This window comes from Sceloporus occidentalis, unplaced genomic scaffold (assembly GCF_023333645.1).
Source record: "Sceloporus occidentalis isolate IW3139 unplaced genomic scaffold, rSceOcc1.0.p SCAF_19, whole genome shotgun sequence".
Taxonomy (NCBI): Eukaryota; Metazoa; Chordata; class Lepidosauria; order Squamata; family Phrynosomatidae; genus Sceloporus; species Sceloporus occidentalis.
Window position 1 is genome coordinate 3,644,158 of NW_028316999.1, and position 23,135 is coordinate 3,667,292.

Sequence of the window (23,135 nt, forward strand, 5' to 3'; positions counted from 1 at the left end):
AAGAGACATGCAGGTATTTTCAATAGACACATAATATCTCAATCAGCTTTTGTTGGATAGATAGATAGATAGATAGATAGATAGATAGATAGATAGATTTACTGTCTCAAGAGATTTGTATTTAAATGTAGATCAGTAATATTGAAATGAATGCCTGAGCTGCCACTGTCACAATCATTGTTTTTAATTTTGCTATATTTAAATACAGAAATTTTGAATTACTAACCATCTTTTTTGTCTGTTGTGTAGCTATTCCTCTCAAGACTGAACTAGCATATGAAATATTAGAAAGAGGTAAAGTTCGCTTCTGGATTGAAGCTGTGAACTTGTCTGCTGATACAAACTACAGATTTGTCGTGAATGACATGGAAGTTAAAGACAGTGAGGTATGTATACATATTTTCTCTAAGACATTTTCAATGCATTTATCTTGAACAATAGATGCTCAGACTGCTGTATATTATACCTAACCTTCAAACTTAGAAAAATAACACATGGTATGGAAAGAGAGAACGGCCCCTTTAGAGTCATCAAACAACTTTGTTGTCTAATATATTAAGCTGATCCAAAACAAAGGCAAAATAAGACAAGTTTTCTACAGCTAAGCACTAGCAGTAAATTAAGTCAGAGTTCCAAAATCCCACATCTCTTCACAATATAAACTGCTACTGTACATCAGTATCAACAGAAGATTATTGTAATATTTTTCTTTGCCGCAAGGTAAACTCTTGGTAGTTGGATATAGATCTGTATAATAAGCTGAAGCAAATATTGATCTGTTATATAATCTCTAAATATATATTTTTTTCCTCTCTTAAGGTACAGATCCAATTATATTTTCATTTTCCCCAGAGAACTACATTTTGTTGTAAAAGCAATGTGGAAAAAAAACTAACATTTCATGATTGTTACATTGTTTTTCCATGTAGCATTTGTTTTATTCACCAGGGTACTAGCTCCGTACCCTGATCAGGGGTAGACAAGGTGTCAGTACAAAGACAAAGATTTGTGTCTGTGACAAGTCTTGTGGAAGTCATTGGTGCCTTTTGTGATACTTAGATAATCCCCAGTCTGTCCTCTTCTGTGGCAGGTTTATTGTAATTTGCCCCTCATAGTAGGTGCCTGATCTAACATGATCTAATAACATAAACTAGTATAAGTGCAGGGACACAGTGGAACCCAATTTTCCCATGATGCACACCTTTGGGCTGATTTCAATCCTAATATAGAGGTCCCAGAGTTTTCAATGGCCGTTCTAGCTACACATAGTGGTGTGGTTAGATATAAAAAGGGTTCTGATTTCAGGATCACTCTGGTGAATTCAGAAGAGTTCTTTGGTGTGACCAATCACATTTGGTGGTGGATGATAGCAAAATCGATTTGGACAAACTTTTTTAATTAAAAAATGATACCCGGGGTGTCCCCAAAGGGGGAGGTCCCTGACACCTTCTGGACTCACCTTTCACTTAACACAGCACACACTATGCACTGCAGGACCACTAAGTGATGTGTGTGTATATATATATATATATATATATATATATATGTGATATATATATGTGATATATATATATATATATATGTGATATATATAAAAAATGTATACACATACTACAGTAGTACACTTAAGCTTCTCCAATCCACCCCACACCAGTAAATGTTCTGCACTAAAATAAACTACTATTACTTTATTAATTAACATGCAGTATTGTACATGAGCAATGAACATCAACCTACAACTACAACTCTCATCCGTCTGCTACTGACAAGTTACAATAGCGTCTGCACGCTTATATATCTAATGCTTGTCCCTACCCTTGTAAATACTGATTCACAGCCATAACCATGAATGAATGCTGATTCATAGCCATAACCACCAGTACTACTTCTGCCTATCAGTTATTGATATGTATACCCTCCTACACACAGTTCCTTCCCACTTAATCTAATTAACGAGCACCAAAATGGTTTGTAATTGCACCAAAACACCTTGTACTGGTACCAAATTGGCTTGCAATGGTCACGGCTGCATGTGGCGACGAATGGATGAATCCAAACGAAGCTTTGACACTTTTGTAATTTGTTTCCAGCAGTTTCGAGGGATCGCCCTTGTTATCGAAGATTCGTATGAACGTAGGAAACAGACATTTTTCATTAAAAAACAAGTTTGTCTGAATCCAAATGCAGGAGTCTAGTGGTTAATTAAACCAGTAACAGAATTAAAGGCATTAGACATAACTTTATGGAAATATGAAAATAGATGTAAGCAAAGAAATCCTAAAACATAATAGATTAAAAAATGATATTAAATACTATTAGGAGAGGGTGTGATAATGTTATATAAATATATATGAGCATAACGCAAACCACTCTCTGATAACCTGTTCATTAATGGAATGGAAAGGAATTTACAGCTGAATCTTTACATTCAGAAAAAAGAGTAAAAAAAGACTATACAGAAATATAAAGGGTAATAAGCATATGATTAAATACAGCTTGTAAATGCAGTGGGAAATTGGAAGGCCGTTTAGAAGTCATGAAATCATGTTAATGAGCTTCGCTTTTATCTTGACATATCTCTTCTTTTAAGAGAAGTTTTGTGATTTAGAAGATCATAAATGTAACCATACTTGTTTAAATGTTTTAGGCTTAAATGCAGGGGTGTTCCTAGGTCTCTAAAAGATCCAGGGATAGAACCCACAGCAGATTTGATAGCAGTGGAGTTTGCTTTGGGAGTGGCCGCTGAGCACGTTGCATATATATATGCACACACATATATACACACACAAATATTTTCCAAATATTTAGAAATTCAGACTTTTTTAAATTCCAGAAAATGAAACCAAGTCAATCTGCTTTAGACATTCCATTTTAACTATATAATATGTACATAAGGACACAGGACATGCTCCAGCACCCAAATTGTACCCGTAAGACATGGCCCAGCACCCAAATTGCTCCCAAAGTTTGTCCCCAGCACTCAGATTACACACAGATACAGGACATGCCCAGATTATACCCACATGACATGCCCCAGCACCCAGATTGCACCCTTCTTTGGTCTTCTCTCAGTGTGGCTCAGGCACATTCTTTATTCATTTGTTTACCACTTAGGCCATACTCTACCCTTACAAATGCATGCCCATATATACATACATACATACATACACATGCACATTCAAACTTGCCCTTACACATAAACATGCTGGCTTACACCTGCCCTTGCATATACACACACTTGCTTGCTCTATCATACACATTATTTATCTCCCCTTTCTCATAATTTTTCCATTTTCTATTGATCTCTTTCCTTTCTATTTTTCTCTTCCCTTCTATTTGATCTTTTGCTTTCTCTGTATCTCAGCTCTCCCTTATCTCTTTATCTCCCACAAAGCATGCTATAGCCCCAGAGTCTCCATTCAAGGCTATGAAGTTACTCCCCTAGCGATGCCACTGCTTAATTAGAATGTAATGGTAATGGTACAAAGTTAACTTAGGGTATAGTCCAACATATATTAATTTCACAATCTGTTTTCACATGTAATATGCAGCTATGAAGGATGCAAAGTGATTAATATTTTTTGATATTTAAAAAACACTGTCCACTGGATATATACTTTAAACATTTTTCCTTTGTATAGAGTCACAGGATCAAATTTGACAGATCCGCTGGCATCATTGAGATGGTAATGGAAAGATTTACAATTGAAAATGAAGGAACCTATACTGTACAAATTCAAGATGGAAAAGCCAAGAACCAGTCTTCATTAGTCCTCATTGGTGATGGTAAATTATCTTATTTTGTACATAATTATTATAATCAGTGGCAGGGGTCGTAACTGCAACCAGCCCGCCACTCTAGGGGACCCAGGTAACCACTTCTCCCACTTGCCCCCCCTTTAATGCTGTTATGTGTGGGTATTACCTGCAGCTAGCGGCACAGAGAGTGTAAGGATCATCCAATTAAATTATCTGACAATGTCTTCCTGTATGCCGTGTCTGACTGATCCAATGTGCAGGAAGTGACATCACTTCTACTTCCTCTATGCTGGATCAGTCTACACACAGCACAGAGGAAGAGAGACACGCCACTCCCGCATGTAAGTAGTGTGGGCAGGGGCACAGGCTGTTTTGGAGTAAATATGGCACATAAAGGCTGTTTGGGGCAAATATGACACAGGTAGACTGTTTGGAGGCACTTTAATGGTGTTTGGTGACATAAAATAGCACTGGCAAGCTGTTTGGTGACAAAGGTAGCACAGACAACCTGTTTGGGGGCAAAGATGACTTAGGCAGGCTGTTTGGGGGAACAGACAAGCTGTTTCAAAACAAAGATGCCCCAGACAAGTTGTTTGGGGACGAATATCTCACATACAAGTTGTTTGGGGACAAAGATGGCGCTGAAAAGCTCTTGGGGTAAAGGTGGCACTCACAAGCTGTTGGGAGGTAAAAGTTACACTCACAAGCTGTTTGGGGGCAAAGCCGGCACTGTGGGACATGTTGCTTGTTGAAGTCAGTGGGCCCCCGGCAATCTTATGCTTTATGCAAATCAACAATTTTCAATTGAAGATCTTCTGACATTTTTAGTGAGAAATGGTTTATATCAGCAGATACTTCTTGAGAAGCAAACTCAATTTGTTTTTTTATGTCCACGTAGCCCTACAACACATATCCAATCCCGATTTCATTGATTGCACTCCAGATTTTCCAACTCCTGAGCCAAGTTAGCTTTTGCTGATTAGCCTAGGGGTTCAACTATGTGAATGTTTGATTGATGTATTCAATAAGGACTGGAACAATACAATAATTTGTATGCTGTTAGTTAAAACAGATTGTGTTTGTCCATTTTTGTAAATATAATATTTTAAGACAACTTTATAATTTTTCTTGTCATTGTTTATTGCTTCTCACAGGCATTTTAAATATACAGTGTGTTAAAACTTAACAAAACTTAATACCGTATTTGCTCGATTATAAGACGAGGTTTTTTCCAGAGCAAATGTCTTAATCAGACCTCAAAAAATGTCTGCTGGGGCCATGCTGCTTACCAGGCTTTGGTCGTGAGCAGCGTCTCTGCTACTAGCAGCAGGAGAACAGGAATCTAGCACAGTCCTCACATAACTCTACCTACCCCATGCTTCCTCTGGGGGGGGCAGAGAAGTTGCTCGCACAGCAGGGCCCCTGCAGAAGTCTGTGAGTGGGAGATCTGCCTTTCAGGTAAGGGGGTGGGGGAGGGTTTTTGAGTATGTGTGATTAATGAAATGAATGAGTATTTAAATGTTTGTGAATGAGTGTGTGTGTGATAGCATGGATGTGCAAGGAGGGTGGTGGTGGTAGCATGGCATAGGCATGGCATGGCTGTAATCACACTACTATCATCCCCAGGTTCCAGCATGTACTGGCTGCCTTGGCTTGATAGGAGTGTGATTGCTGTTAGCTGTTATATATGCTGTTATATATATATATATATATATATATACCTCCAGAAATGCCTTTTAACCACCTAAATGCCACTCAGCCCCATGATATGCCTTTTAACCACCTATATGCCAGAGTGGCATATAGGGGTATAAGGCATATCATGGGGCAGAGGGGCATATAGGGGATTTAAAGGCATATCATGGGGCACAGTGGCATATACGAGGGTATAAGAGATTTCTGGAGGCACAGTGGCATATAGAGGGTTAAAAGGCAAATCATGGGGCAGAGTGGCAAATAGGGGGGTATAAGGCATTTCTGGGGGCAGAGTGGCAAGCCTGGGGGCAGATGTGCATAACTGGGGGGGGCAGGTTGGCAAATAAAAGGAAATAAAAAATATATTTTTTTCTCAATCATAGCATTTATTAAATAAGAAAAAATAGTTTACATGAATTAATATTTACTAGTAAAACGTTTTTTCCTATAGGGTAGTCTTATATTCAGGCTTTTTGTTTTTTTCCTAAATTAATATTTTGATTTTGGGGGGTCGTCTTATAATCAGGGTCATCTTATAATCGAGCAGATACGGTACTTTAGATTAAATGTTTAACATTGTTCTTCAGCGTTTAGCATATACTGGTCTAAACTGTAGTACCTGCCCTAACACTTAACATTGTTTTTTAATCTCAAAATATTATAATGCAGTTCATGGAATAAGTCGTATTCTGTTACTAGTGATACATTTTCATCGGTGAAACAATCTGCCCCAATACCGAATAATTGAGTCATACTTCATTCCTTATCAGCCTTTGTTAAAAGGGGTGTAATTACAGTTATAAGCTGTATATTTTTTCTTTCCAGCATTCAAGGCATTGTTGGCGGAAGCTGAATTTCAGAGAAAGGAGTACATTAGAAAACAAGGTAAAACAAGACAAAAATACAAAATCTAATGAAACAGCATGCACACTGCATTGTAAGTGGCAACAAGGATAGAAGAGTTCTGAATGTAGAAAAGTAAAAACTAGTTTAATCTAGTTCTGCTAATTTAAAATCCATACTATTGCCACAATAAAAAGGTATAGTCATTTATGAGAAAATAATTTAACTGATCATTGAAAATAAATGCTTTCGTGTAATTTTTTAAATCTTTCACAATGAAACCAAATCGCACAATTATATAAAGGAGATCACATAAGTACTTTTTTCAGTACGCAAATATTTTTGATTAAAGTTGCTTTCAGGACCAGAACTGTTCATACCCTAAAGGTTATGTTAAATTCCATACAGGTTTAAGAGACATAACCATTATTATTTCACGGATGATATCCATTCCAACATTCTAAGTTAATTTGAAATTATTCATTCCAAGGAAATGTGATTCATGAGTCTTTTAGCAAATTGGCTGTTGAAGATGACTATTTGAAGTGGGTCTGTCACATCTTCCAAATCCTATACTTTACAACTCTATACACTACATAAACCTATGTAATTGTATCTTCAGAATAAAATAAGCAATATATATGTATTAAAAACCCTTATTGTGTGGTTACCACAGGCAAAGCCTTCTTAACGTCCTTTTCTTGGAGTACACATGATTATTTCTTCTCATTACTTTATCTCTCCCCTGATGTTAGGTTGCTTATTATTTAGTAGGACTCTTATTATGCCAAGTATATCAGTCTGCAAGCAGTTGTTAGAAAAGTATGTAGGGATATTCTCTGATGCTACAATCACAAGCCTCAGTAAAATATCTATAAAAAAATGTAAGCATAACCGGTAAAACAGATTAAGAATAGAGTTTTAGTCAAAAACATAAGTGTTTTACCATTAAAGTATAAAATAAAATTATTATATTAATCCAAAATATTAATATTTGTTATATAATTTCTATTACGATTTTAGGCTGGGTGATTATTAGGTAGTATAAAACCACATAAAATAAGTTTTTTTCCTTGATTTTGGAGTGTGGACACCATTAATAGTCTCTTAAAGACAGGTGCATTTAAGGACTATATCAGTATGTATAAACCAGATGGATAATTCCGTATATATTGCATTTCAGTGGGCATGTGTTACTCATAGATGCATGAGACCCACATCAGAACGACACAGCATTCCACTGCATTGTAAATGCATTTTGCCCTTGTTTCTAACAACCTCAAATGCTGTGGAACACACAATGTGAATAGAATAGAGAGAAATAAATAACTTGGCCCCCCCATGAGGTAGGTTATGGTTGGAAGGGACGATCTACTGGAGATATAGCGGGGTGCCTACAAGCTGGGCATATGTTATCGCTTTATTATGATGTGGTTGTCAAACCATATATGTACTCTGATTTTGTTTCTGTTAATCTTAATAAAAATATGAGCCATAAAAAATATATTAGACATATAATAACTAATAAAGTTGTAGTGTATTTTATTATGAATGGGCTCATATTTTTGTTATATCTACTTGGATTATAGGTCCTCATTTTCTTGAATATTTGTATTGGGATGTTTCAGAAGAATGTGAAGTTTTGTTGGTGTGCAAGGTATGTCATTTACATGTTTCTTCTGTGTTTGTAAATATAAAGACAAAAATAGACTCACAAACCAAACTTAAACATAATTAATAAGAATCTCAACTTGTGAACGATCTATGTAACAAACGTCAAGTTTTTAGCCCTGGAAAATTTCAATAAAAAGTTCTATAACACTTTAGAAACACAACAGTGACAACACTTAGAGAGATATTTGTTATTTTTGTATTGTCTCTAATGCTGATATGTTTTTGTTTTTTTTATAAATTATTAAAATTAATTTTAGGTCAATTAAATTATTAAGATGAATATAGATAATACAAAAAAATGCAGCATTGTACTAGTCTGTGTATGACTTTTGTGTTATTTTGTATAATGAAAATGTGCTATGAATAATAAAACAGTTATTGCTTTATAGGTAGCAAACACAAAGAAGGAGACAATATTTAAGTGGTATAAAGATGAGATTCCAACCGAGGCTGAGGATGTTCCTGATCTGCAGAAAGGAGTTTGCATTTTTCGCATTCCGAAGGTAATATTCTACAATTAGAAATTAATAATAAATATTTTTTTTCTTCCTTATAATTAGCATCAAAAGACTGTATGAGTGTGGTAGTATAAAAGATGGATTCAGATTTAACTGAATCCAATCATAAAATCATTTTAGCATTTTGTTTTTAAATTATTTAATTATTTGTACATAAGAAAGTATTAGAGATCAAGCACACATCAATAAAATACTTGTAACATTTTATTAGTGTAAGAGAACAAGGAACTAAATAGCATACCACACAACAACAGTATAAAACACATCATGTCACATCATGTAATAATACTGTATGATATTTTGTTCTTTGTTCACTAACTTTTTGTGGATCATGCCATTGTTCTTTTAAAAACTATAATTAAGATCTTTTTTTTCTTTAATTTGATTGTCATTTCTGTGTTGCCCACACGTGGATGTTTTTGATGGTTTAGTCAGTAATCAGTGAGGCACTGCTTTTGAGATCAGATGCCTACTTTTAAAGTCACTAACACGAGTTTTAAGGCAAATCTTGGCACCAGTTTAAACTAAAGGAAATCTTTCTTTACAACCATTGTGCTTTTTTTCATGCTAAGGTTTGGGAACCAATAAAGTAAATAATAGAACTCTCAACAAATCTTGGACAGAACACATCAACAAAAAGCCTTCTGGTATTTCAATGGTCTACCAGTCATCAATGGGAAAGGTTTTTAACTTGTTAAATCAAATGAATAATAACATACTAAAAAATGTGTCGTATTTATTGATAGCTGTCTAAAAAGGATCAAGGAGAATACAAGGCAACATTAAAAGATGACAGAGGTCAAGATATATCTATCCTTGAACTTTCAGGAAAAGGTATACATACATACATTTGTGTATATGCATCTTATTTTATATATTATTGATTTTGTATACAACAGTAAAACACATTTCCTATTTTTATGCGCTACCTTCAGTAGTATAATACAGTAGTATAATATATATATATATATATTTGTTTTAATACTAATGTTAATTGTATAAGAGAAGCTTATAGTGAAATGTTGAATGTTAAATAGGGAGTTAAATGTTACTGATGGTTATGAGAGATCACTTGGTGTAATCATTTGTAATTTCCCAATGTATTTAACTATAGAGAATGTAAACATCAACCTGTGAAAACATTATATTTCACATAGGAAACAACATCATTAAAGAGCCAACAATGCATCATTATTTATCAACCGTATATTAAAAGGCACATTTGGCAAACCTGATATGAAGCTTTTTTAAAAAAAAACAAACATAGACAAATTGAAAGCACATCTTTGTATGTACAGTGAATCAAAACATCCTTGCCATGCATATTCAGAATCATCTAGAACATCAAACATTTGTTCTAGTGTATACAAATAGCTAGGAGGAGTGAAATATTTTTAGTGCAGTACCCCTTTAAGAAAAAGTATATTGTCAACATGTCTATTACAAATCCATGTTTATCACCCTAAGATTGGCTTCATATAGTCAATTTTATTTTAAATTGGCTACACATCTATTTTACTTAACTGGCCTTAACTTATAAGAAAATAAAATGTGGTGATGTAGCTTAATTTCAATTATGATACATCATTCAATTTCCCATAAAAAATATCAGTGTAGATAAGAGAGTAGTGGCATTTAAATATGCAATTTCAGTTATAATTGCTTTTTGCTACAAGATTTTTTTTTTTCTTTTCATCCACATTTACCTGACTAAACATTTTCCTTAGACAGCAATTAGGGCATTGCTTTAGAAACAAAGTCAAAACGCGTATCTGGCAGTTTGTGTGTGAGGTTAAGATGATGAAGATAAATGGGTCTTAGTTTTATAGCAAGTTACACATATTTGCTTCTGATTGAAATAAAAACTCAATCATGTGTTTGCAATTAATTTACATCCCATTTGCCATTATAGGTAGCAATACACAGCTTTGTTGATATTCTCTTACGGTGCCTTTCTCATTTGCAGTGTATGAAGACATAATCCTAGGAATGAGTAAAGTCAGTGGTAAGACATACATTCTTATTATTGATAGAAAAAAACACAGTTTTACCATATTTACATTGCGTGAGATCAATTTCCTGCATGTAAAAGTGATTATAAAAACGTGTATCAGATGTGAGAGAAGGGTTATTGGTGCCTGGGTGTGTGAAAAGAATCCTAAATCCTTATGTATTATTAAGTTTGCATTCTCATTGGACATCTGACTTACCAATGTGTTCATTTGCTTCTTCTGATCACTTTTTCACATTTTTTTTCTTATTATTTTTTTCTCTTTTCTAAATATATTTTTCTAAGTTATTTTCAGATCACATCACAAAAGTTTTAATGTGACAAAGGTCATATTTGCGTAATCAAAAAATGACAACTGTACATGTCCATTGTGTTAGTATAAAGCATGAACTTCCATGGGATGTAAAATTAATAGTATAAACAAATACCCTGATGATGTTGAGATTGGAATGCCTGGATAAAGCAAGGTACATTTCCACATAAGACTGGAGTTATATACCTGGAAATGTTAATTCTACTTAAAGTATGATAATATCATGCTTAATACAGATTTTAATATGTTGGTACCTATAAATTATACATATAATTGAATAATAATATAATATAGTTATCAATGCAGATATGGAATCAAATATTTAATTACTCAATACTTAGTACAGCTGAGTTTAAAAAAATATATTTTTATACCTACATTTTAATTTATTTTTCATTAAGTGATAAAAATAATTTTGTGTTATGTCACAGGGGGGAGGTTGGAAGAAATTTGCATGATATACTCTGAGTTTGCCTTAGGTTAGTTGGAAAGCATTAATTTGATTAACATAAAGGCAGGACCAATCCCATCCCGGTATAAAAATTGTTCTTTTATTCCAATTCCAATTTTTTGTTTAGTTTTTGCTCCATTTGTTTTCAGACAATGGCTTCTATTTCCTGTCCTTTTGGATGAAAATCAGAGGACTTGTTACCATTCACCCTCATTCACTCTATCATCCTCTTTCACAATTTCTCACACTCTTGCCCGACACTCTCACATTTACATTCACTCATACTCTCATTCACTCACTATCACACTCTTTCTGAATGTCTCTTTGCCTTCTCTACCAACATCTTCCGTATCCCTGTCTCCGTGCTGCAAAGCTCCACTTTTCGTCTTTCATCTTAACAAGACAGAAAAACAAGAAGATGCAAGATTAGAAGCAAATCTGCGTGGCACAGAGACAGGAACACGGAAGCGGTAAGCAGAGAAGGTAGGGAAACATTCAGAGAGAGTGTGAGAGAGAGAGTATGAGAGAATGTGAATGAAAATGTGGGAGAGAGTGTGAGTGAAAGAACCAACAAAATTCAAACAATTTTTTTTTATATTCTCGTTTGATTCCTCCTTGTCCCTCCTCGTTTTTGGAGATTCATACGAACTGACGTAATTGGCAAGTTTCTCTAAAATAGCAATTTGTATGAATTCAAATGCACAAGTCGTATATATATATATATATATATATATATATATATATATATATATATATATAGTAGCAGGTTGGCCAGGTTCTTGGCAGGACAAACATTGTAATCTTATTAACATTCTACTCCAGGCAAATAGGGCTGTGTCACAATATGAGAAATAAATAAACAGAAAACAAAACCAATCCTACTCCATTGTGCAGGCTAACTCAACAACATATGCTAGCTGTCCAACCGGCCATCTAAAGTCTAAGCTGCCTCTAAGGTTCTAACAGCAAAAAAGACCTGGCCTCTCACAAGGAAGTGGGTACCCACTCCCAATACTCAAACTTTGAGGGAAGGATCATCAAATTGATTCAGTGCTGGATTCAGTTTTTATCTTAATTGTGGCAGTCACCCATTAAGAACACCCTTACTTGGCATATTGTTAAGACATGATTGTTACTTCGATCATTAGAGGCTGTGTATTGTACACAACAAGTGACTTGTAGTGCTGAATTTCCTAGCTGATTTTTCTTGTTAAATGCTGTATTTTTTCAGAGAATCAATGCGTCATAATGTACAAGTAAATTAGATATCATGTAATAGATTTTTAAAAGACTTTAACACCTTACGCTTAGCAATTGTAGAAGACAAACCTTTATTGCAATACTGGAATGTCAGAGACATTGGCGTATAAACTCTATCTTATCTTTTTAATTTTCTTCATTTTTTCCCACTTTCAAATTCCCTCGAGTAATTACAAAGCTCTACTTCAAAATGTATTTTAAAGCTTTTCACCTCACTTTAAATTTACTTTTACTGGGTCTAAAAATGAATATGCTAATGTTCTTTAGCTCATCTGTGCTGTGAAAGTCTTGCTGACTAATGTGGAATTTTATGTTCAGTCTTTTCAGCGAGATATACATATTTGCAGATTGAGAAGGAAGAGTAAGCACACATAAATTGCAGGCAAAATAGACCATTCAAATGTCAGATGCTTGTAAAATATATTATGGAAAAATGTAGAAGCTATGTTAATCATAAATAAAATGTCATTCAAGTCATGATGTATTATATCGTACAGAATACAGCAACAGTGGTTTTGTTTTCTGTATTATGAACTGCTATTGGAATGACTAACAATTCAGTACACCCACAGGCTTTGGAATAAAAATTCAGTGTTGGTGGGCTTTAAAGATATTCAATGAAAGTTGATAGAAGGCTTCTTGCGAAGACCAACTCAGTTGTGGTGATGTTGTGGTGCCTCCAGGAAGAAACATGTCTACGGGTTACATGGTCCATTAATTTTGCCCTCCACCCCAAAAAACTTCTCACATTACAAACATGTATGACAGATGCTGGATGCATAAGGGACACAATCATTAGCGGTGTGGTTGGGGTGCAGCTGTCTTGGTTTATTTCACACAATTTCAATTAAGAATACCTCCACATATGACTCAAAATAGCTAGTCTTGCCATGACTATTTCTAAAGGTTGTCTAGTTTGACATGTACAAATAGTCTATAAATTAATGACGGCTGTTTTTTCCATTTTGTAGGATCTTCTGCTTCTGAGCTTAATATCCATTGCACCCCAGAAGGAATCAGATTACACTGTTTCATGAAGTACTATACAGAAGAAATGAAAGTTTCCTGGTACCAGAGGTGGGTAATTACAAGGACATGGGAAGCGAGTATGAAAGCTTTGGCATTTGGGAGGGGAATGTAGTGTGCCTTTAGAGGGCAAAGCTGTGGAGTAGTCACTCCTCACACTTAGTTCACCACTGTAAAGACACTAGAAAGGGCAAGCAACACTTCTGGCATCTTCCACTGACAGGTCCAGCCCTACCATAAAGGCATGCAGCTGCTTAAAGTGCTGGAGTAGTGGGGACATCACCACAGTGTTCTCCACTATGTAAACAAATAGGTGCATGCAGCAGAGGGAACCATATACATGGGTCAACTGGGAGGCTAGAAACCATAGGGCTGACCCTGCCCACAAATATGTGAAAGTGGTTTGAGGACCTTGCATGGATGAACCTGTAAATATTCAAACACAATCCTCCTATTCACCAGTGGGATTTGGTGATGTAATTTAAGCAATGTGTTATATTTATTACTAGGTATGTATATGTATATGGGAAAGGACACATACCTTAGTCTACTAAATCATATTGCAGAAAATGATATGGATTATAAAAGTCTTTCAACAGCACGCAAATAATGCATTTGAATTAGTATATCTTCCACTTATTCATCTGTCTACAGATTAGCTCACTTTTGTGCCATATTGCATATTTTATATGTTCTGGTGATTGCTCAAATCCTTCAGAAGATATTCAGATATTTTCCTCCCATAGTTCTAGGTACTTTTTAAAAGTGTAATACTATTTTGTTTAATAAAGAACAAACATCTAATAGCGATATAGAAAGTTCAAGCACTATCCACTGGTAGCAGAACAACAAATACTAAAATATTAACCAAATATACGAAAGAGGTAAATGTGTTGGTGCAGTATAAACGTCCTCATTAAGGTCTCATATTATTATTATATCTTTTCTCCTACATTCATTATGTTGTCAGCATTAACATTTTGTACTTTTAACAAAACCTGTATGGAGCTACTCCATAGTCTTTCTTCTTAGTTGATGTTTCTGCAATAAAAAGAATGTGTACTTTTATTTATGATTTGTCATGTTAGATGGACTTGCAGTATTAAAAACTGCTATAAAAGTTAAGAATAATCCTCTGTGCAAAATTGTATATACAGAACACAGTGATATGCACAGTTGTTGCATCTCTGCTCTGACTACCAAAGATTGTTGGATGTTCACAAGCAGCTTTATGGGTTGTCTATAAATATAGGCTTTTCAACAACTTTGATAATTGGGTTTATAGAGCTACTCCTTTTTTGTAAACTTATCACATGAGCTTACATTGGTTAGAACTGTACAGTTCTGAATATTGTATAGAAATAAGCAATTAATTTAAACCAAGCCACAGAATAATGGAGACTTTATAATCAAACCACTTTTAATCAATAAATTGCTTCTAAATGAGACATTTCATAAACACGAGACATATATATCTAAAAGCATTTGCATCTTAAAATTAAGTAAGACAGAGAAATGATCCCCATTTGCATTTAGAATTATTCTTGAGAACTTTATAAGCAAACGTGTGAACTGAATAAAAAAGACTGAAAAAAATCACCACAATGTACTGTATATACCGTATAACATATAGCAGTGTGTCTAAACATTACATTATGTGAATACAATTAGTTTAGTAATGTAGTTTAGCATTGAAGACTTGGTTTTATTTCATTTTATGTGCTAAAATATTGCATTACTGGCAACAATGGCATCCTTCGGGCCTCAGATAAAAGAAGGTTCAATGGATCAAAATGGTATAACCCCAGAATTTGTGAATGCTAACCTACATGATTTTATATAAATTCAAAGAGAAGAATATTTTTCCCTTAAATTATATCTGCCATAATTTGCCCTGGAAAAATGTGTCCTCCAATACAGAAAGGGTTAAACAAATGCTTGTATTAAAAATGAGGTTTTTTTATGTTTATTGCTTTTCATTTCCTCTGCTATTCTGTATATAGCTTATGCTGGTCATATGCATAATTACAAGTGCTTTTCTTGTTTGTGTCTGGCGGCCACAATTTGTCTTCTTACAATACTTACCCACTGCCCCTTTAGGCCTAGGCCAGTGTAAAATAAGACAGAAAAGTGAAAGGTGTCAGGCATCCAAATTACATCCTGTACAAATTGCCATATTCTGCATGAAGCAATTCTACTGGGAATTTTAATACAGTCCCCTAGTAAACAGTGAGATTAAGACACTACAACTGTAATATTACAAATCATCATTTGCATGGAGAATGCTTACAGAGATTTGTAGGAATTGTAGGAACCTAAGCATTGCCATTGAAATTATCAGTGCTTCAAGTAGAATAATGACTTGATAGTAATTGAGAAAGTTGATCACCATTGTTAGCCAGTTAGGACAAATGCTTGATGAATAAAATAACAGCTGCAAATTGGAATTCATTTGTATGATATTTAGTATTTAGCGTATTTGAAAATTTTAATAACCTTCACATAAATTGCTTGATACTCTTATTAGAGTAAAAATAAAAAAATAAAAAAAAACTTTATTCCTGTCCTTGGACAGCAGCAGTCAACAACCTTAACCAGCAGGACTAGACTTCACGTTTGATGTGTTTCGCACAACCGTGCTTAATCAAAAGCAGCCTGGTTTAGAAGGAAGGTTACACCCTTTAAATATAAGGGTATAATTAAATAAAACAATAAAACACAAATTAAATTCAATTGAAAGTGGGAAAAACACATTGCCCTTAACCCTTCACACCATAAACTCAAAATACCAATTAAAAAATGTAATAAGTAAATTAAGTAATTAGTTAATAATTAATAATCAATTCATCATATGTAAATCAAATAGTATTAATATTTAATTTAAATTAAATACATTATTAAATTTATACACATTTTATAATTATATTATACATATAATTTACATAATGTAAAAAAAAGATAACAACATTAAGATAACTCTTAATATAATTAGTTCATAGCATCATGATTCATAGAAAAGGGACACAATTCATAATGCCAACAAATTAGTCATTAATACCTAATGGGGAATACAAAATATCAATACGAAAAGCATTTTCAAAAGTACATTATACTTTTTCTAGAATCGATATAATTTTTGGAGACGATAAAGCACTAAACCAACTGGAACAAATAATTATGAGAGAGAATGTCTGGTCAGATCATAGCTATATCTTGTTCAACTTAAGGTGGGATCCTTTTTCAAACAAAACATGGGGTCTAGATGATTCTATTCTTTACTCTGAAGAGAAAAGAAATTATATTTTGGAGATGTCTAAGATCTTTTTCTTAGAAAATAAGGCAGGTCAAACAACCCATGTAATCAGTTGTTTGACGGCAGTAGTAAACTTACTCCGGAAGATGTGGCAGAGAGCTTTAGGTCTTATTATGAAAAACTCTATAGTATCCCAACAAAAACTAGTGACACAAAAATAGAGGCGTATTTGGAATTGGCAAGCCTGCCGGTTCTATCAGAGGACCAAAGAGAATTATTACATAGACCAATCGAGAAAAAAGAACTAAGTAATATAATCGATAAACTTCAAGAATATAAAACCCCAGGCCCAGATGGATTCACTAATTTTTTCTATAAAACTTTAAAAACAGACATAATGGACCAACTGTTGGCCATGTATGAAGAGATCTCAAAAGAGGGCAAATATTCTCCCAATTCTAAAGAAGAATAAGAATTCAGAAGACCTAAAAAGCTACCGACCCATATCCTTAATCAAAGTTGACATCAAATTGTTTTCTGCGATATTGGCAGAAAGATTAAAACCTATGCTGAATACTTTAATCTATCAAGATCAGGTGGGTTTTGTACCAGGCAGAGACTCTACTAATAACATTCGGCGCTTGATAGATGAATTAAACCATGCCGAAAAGGAGGGATACCCCCTCCTGACCCTTTCATTAGATGCTGAGAAAGCATTTGATAGGGTCAGTTGGGGGTTTCTTAAAGCCACACTTAGATCATTTGGAATTACTGGTTGGTTCTATAATGCTATTTGTTCTCTCTATTCAAATCCTAGTGCACGAGTTGTCGGCCACGGGCTTTGCTCCAGTTGGTTTAACCTTCAAAATGGCACCAGACAAGGTTGCCCTTTGTCTCCTATACTATAGATTCTCACACTAGAATCCTTTGCTAATAAGATAAGAAAAAACCATGACATAACGGGTATTAAAATTAATAATGAAGAATTTAAAATTTCATTATATGCAGATGATGTAGTCATCTCGTTATGTAATCCAATAATTTCAATAACACACTTCATACAAGAAGTTGACAAATACAGCTTAGTCTCGAATTATAAACTTCACTTAAACAAAACTATAGTTCAAGCCAAAAACATTAATCGCCAAGATATGGAGACTTTACTTGAATGCTATGATTTAAACATAAATGTAAACGAACTTGAACATGTTGGAATTATTATTCCCATAAAAACTGAAAATATTGTTGAAAAAAACTTCCTTCGTCTACTGAGATCAACAAATGAATCCATTAGAGAATGGCGCAGAGTTGAACTATCGTGGTGGGGCCGAATAAATGCCCTTAAGTCATATCTAATGCCAAAATGGAACTATCTATTCAGAATGCTTCCACTAAAATTCCCACAGAGTTGGCTTGACATCATAAACTCCAGCTTTACTAATTTTGTTTGGAAAGGGAAGAAACCTAGAATCAACAATAAGCTGATGGGTACTCGGTTCAGAGACGGAGGAATGGGTTTCCCTCAAATAAAACAATCATATGAGGCTAGTATTATATACCATATTGTTGTCAAAGGTTGTCAGGATATATCCAAACGAGAGGCCTGGTATACGATAGAACAAAATTTATGTGAAGCTAGCAGCTTAAATAAACTTATTTGGCCCCTAAAAGATAGGGATGTATTAATACAAATTAAGGGGAAAAATAAAGTATTAGAAAATATACTACCTGAATGGTTCCAGTTTAAAAAGAGATTAGGCATTAAAGACAAATTAATTGACTCTTTAAATTTCACTATAATAGAAGAAATTATCGCTGACATTTCCCTTAGACCTTGGATACAGGCTGGAGTTAATTCACTGGCTGATATTATGTTAAAATTCTCCAAATGTTCAGAACTAATGAGGATAATAGAAGGAAATAAAATAATCATATTCACAATAGCACGATGGGAAAAAAAAACTAAACATTAAAATTCCAATAACTGACTGGTTAACTGCGATTAGGAGGTTACCCTCTAGGATACACGATCTCTCTCTTCTTGAGACTCAAGTGAAAGTTATATATAAATGGTACTTAGTAGCAACACGCGTAGCACATATGTCTCCACTCGGCTCTAACATATGTTGGCGCTGCAATCAATCAATAGGAACATATTTGCACATACGGTGGTTATGCCCCAGGGGCGGGCTGGGCCGGGGGGCAGGGGGGCAATTGCCCCCCAGGCCGCCCTGAATCCGGGCCGGTGGGCCGGCCGGATGGCCGGCAGACGGATATTCAACACAGCCGCTTAGTTTGCGGCTGGATTGAATGTGCCCGTCGTGCCGGTAGCGTACCTGGCGGGGGCAGCCCGCCCCGGCTGCCGCTCATCTGAGGGGTGCCGGCGCGGCAACTGTGGCTGTGCGCCGGGATTTGAAGCCACGCCCACCATCTTCCGCACTGGAAGGACAGGACACAGAAGAAAGGAAGAACGAAGAGGAGGAGGAAAAGTGACAGTGACAGAAGAAAGGTAGGACAAGTGGATAGTGTGTGAGAGTGATGGGTGTTATGCTGAATGTTTGTGAATGAGGGTTTCAGATAGCATGGATGTGTAAGTGTTGGGTGACAGCATGGCATAGGGAGGCTGTAATCACATTCCTTTCATGCCCAGAAATGATAGGAGTGTGATTGCTGTTATCAATTTTTTTTTTGGTCCAACTTTGGTTGGACAGAATAATTATATATATATATATATATATATATATATATTGCAAACAGCAATCACACTCCTATCATGCTAAGTCAGCCAGCACATGCTAGAACCTGGGCATGATTGGATTGTGATTGCTGTTAATTATATATATATATATATATATATATATATATATATATAAATTAATTAATATTGTTGCTGATTTTTTTTAGTCTAATTTTGGTGAGTTGCTTTTAATAAAGTATTTTAAAGTTTTTTTTTTGTTTTTTTTGGTTTTGGCCAAGTGAATGCTGAATTTTCAGTTTAGGTCCAGAATTTTCATTTCAGTGCATCCCTACTATATACTAAGCCAGTCACTGACGTGGTAGGCCTACACCACATCAATGTTTGGCTTAGTATATAGTGATAGGGGTTGTAGTGCAGTATTGCCAGTGTTTGGCTCAATGTATAGTGATAGGCACGCATTGACGTCAATGTGTGCCTCAGTATATAATAGTTATGCTGTACCCCTGTCAATGTTTGCCTAACCATAGAAACTATGCAGTTTTAAAGAGTGTGTGGGGGGGTGCCACATACAGTATATGCCACAGGTGCCAAATACTCTCGGTACGCCCCTGCGTCATGCGGCAGTCAGACCCAATGGCTGTGCCTCAGCTCTTTGTCCCACATCTTAAAAGGGGTGGGATGAAGAGATGAGGCACAGCCATTGGGCGGTGCGTGCACGCCGGCCGCTTTGATTTCATTAAGCGCCGGTGGAGTGACTGCCGCACGACAGCCGCTTTCAATGTCGCTCGCAGCCGCTTTGGTGGTGCAATGGGCCAGTTGACTAGACTTGCCCCCCAGGCCTTGGGCTGCCAGCCCTCCCCTGTTATGCCCCATAGTCAGTAGATTCTGGAAAGAGATTCTGCACTTCTTAGAAAAAATAGACAATATTGTTATTCCAGAATCCCCAGCCTCTCTTTTACTATATTTAGGTTGGCCCTCTCTAAATCAGGTTCAGATGAACCTAACTATCCATATTTGTCTAGCAGCTAAAAGACTCATAGCTAAGCAATGGAAACAAAATTGCTGTTCTACCTTGACGCAGTTTGAGTCTCAATTAAAATTCCAAATTACGATGGAAAAGGAAGCCTCACGGACACTATATTCCTCCTTTAAAAGAACTCAAGTGTGGGATTCATGTCTCCATAAAATAAATATCTTGAATTGTGGTTGCAATAGCACTCACCTATAGACTTACCTCTTTCCTCAGCTCCATTCCCAAAATCTACTTTTTTTTTTTTTTTTTTGTCTTCACTGTATTTTTTTTGTATATGATTGTATGGTACATTTAAATTTCTATGTAAATCTCTATTCTCTACTATTTTATAAAAGAAAAAAAATATGAATTAAAAAAAATTAAAAAAAATAACGAAAAGCATATAATAAATTGATAAGCAAAACAATAGTACAATTCATAATACTAACAAATTGATAATTGGAGATGTCCCTGCTGCTGTGAAAACTGTATGACCTACAGGTAACTCCTAAAGGTAATCTTGGCATACCTTTTGAGGATATATTTTATTACTACAATAGGGTTAGTTAGGTGTTAATCTTAAAATCTTAAAATCAGTTGCTTCTTAACATTATCAGTAACTGACAGACCTAGTTATCAATAGATATAATCAAAATGTTACTTTAATCATAACCAGAGAAATAATAATATGCTGGATTATAACTAGAGGTCAAAGAAAGGTTCACTATTTGCACCTATATCACAAATCCATAAATATATATATCTGGGAAGCCTGATGACCTGGATGGGATAGATGCTGTCAGTGTGCTAGGCTGGTGACGTTGCTGGTGGGGCTAGTACCAGTACTAGTGGTTCTATGCGGGGGGAGGGGAAAGGTTCATTATGTTTGCACTTATTACCTTGCTGTAAATCCACTTGCTCAAATAGATAAATAATAGCTAAATATATATTTAGATCTTGATAAAAGTTTTGATTCAGGACTGAAGTTTTGATCTTCTGTATGTGAACCTCTTATTAAAGTACATTTTTGGGGATTTATAAGACCTGTGAGTGCTTACATTATTGAGGATTTATATATGAAATATCATCATATAACATCAAATGGACCAGAAACACATTGAAGACAATGTTCTAAATGACTATTGTAGCTGGAAACGAGTTTTAATGGAATATCTTCATAGGCTTACAGTCACTTTATCAGCAACCATCACTCCTGTGTTCCAATAGCACGTTGTGTTTGCTAATCCAAGTTTTTAGAAAACCCTTTTGCAATTAGCTAGAAATGTCCTTGTTTTTCATAAAAACAGCTAAGTGACCTGTACCATTGCCTACCATTTTACTTACTCTTATCCATCTGACCTATGATTGTTAGCAAACTGCAATATTAGTGATTTACAGTCACAACGCCATAAAAGGACATCATTAACCACAACATCATATACTTATTTTTAATAAATGGTATTCACAGCTACCTATAAGCACTAGTTGTTTGCAAATGAACCATTTTATTACTTAACTATTATTCAGCTTTAGATAAGTCTGATAAGTATAAGATGTCATATTAGTCTTATCACCATAGAAATGAATTAAATATTCCTGCTGATTGGACCCTTATGTTGTTTGCTAGTTAACATGATTTATTGCGTGAATATATATTTCTATCTATTTCTCTGTTGTTTTTCTCCATCTGTCTGCATGTCCATACTAAATGGCAGCATTTAAGTGTGCTCTATTGCAATATTCCATAAAATTTTCATCAATACTTATGCCTCATGCATTACTGAACATCTCAGAAATGTACAGATAAAATCATCTTTTTTTAAAAAAAAATCCTTTTTCTTCTGTCCCCATTATAATTGAATATGCCATGTTATAAATTATATATTGACAAATACAACTTTTTATGAAATCAGTTGTGCTCTGATCATTGCTAAATAATGTTTGGTTTATATAGTGCACCAGAAAGTACTAAATACAAAACCTAATCAAAATGTATACCTGTTATTCTTTATAAACTTTATAGCATCTATATAACAAAGACAAATTAAACAGCTGACTGCGGAATGACATTTGAATTAATTTTAAAAGAATGCCTTAGTTCTTTGAGAGTGCCTTAGTTGTACAATGTTCATTAATTTGATGGAGTCTGCAGCTTTTGATCTCCCGGATTAATATTAGTTTCAGATCATTCCTTTCAAGCACTGCTCTGGTATTACTGCTGCGCTAAATACTGAACAGAACAGTGTCAATTAGAGAAGGGATGGCTACAAGGGTGACATTTTGTTTATGTTTCAACAATTTTCACTGATTATTTTTTTGCTTTATGGATTGCATTAATATAATGGTGCAACTGAAGTTGTTGTTTTGTGTACTAAGCTACGTAGGATATAGGGGTTTATTCATGAAGCCATGAGTTTGTATGAGAACCAACCAACTTCACTATATACCAAGGAAATCAACCTCTGCATAGTGCATAGCTAAATTGCCGATATATATATATATATATATATAATGACATACGACTTCTTGAACTATTCATTATACAATCTTTTATCTTAGAAGAAGGCATCTGGTGTCATTTTGTTTTAAATTCATTATTTGGTGAATAAAATCAAGCTATGA

General features: G+C 34.9%; 1 protein-coding gene across 1 annotated transcript in view; it reads left to right on the top strand.

The window, feature by feature from the left end:
• LOC149302323 (myomesin-2-like) overlaps positions 1-23,135 on the top strand; it is a 65,236-nt gene that overhangs the window by 38,757 nt on the left and 3,344 nt on the right. Inside the window, exons 23-30 of the mRNA XM_089482422.1 lie at positions 250-386; positions 3,642-3,786; positions 6,280-6,339; positions 7,887-7,954; positions 8,361-8,474; positions 9,236-9,323; positions 10,456-10,494; positions 13,496-13,601. Of these exons, the coding sequence (XP_089338548.1) occupies positions 250-386; positions 3,642-3,786; positions 6,280-6,339; positions 7,887-7,954; positions 8,361-8,474; positions 9,236-9,323; positions 10,456-10,494; positions 13,496-13,601 (757 nt within the window). The remainder of the gene's footprint in view (positions 1-249; positions 387-3,641; positions 3,787-6,279; positions 6,340-7,886; positions 7,955-8,360; positions 8,475-9,235; positions 9,324-10,455; positions 10,495-13,495; positions 13,602-23,135) is intronic.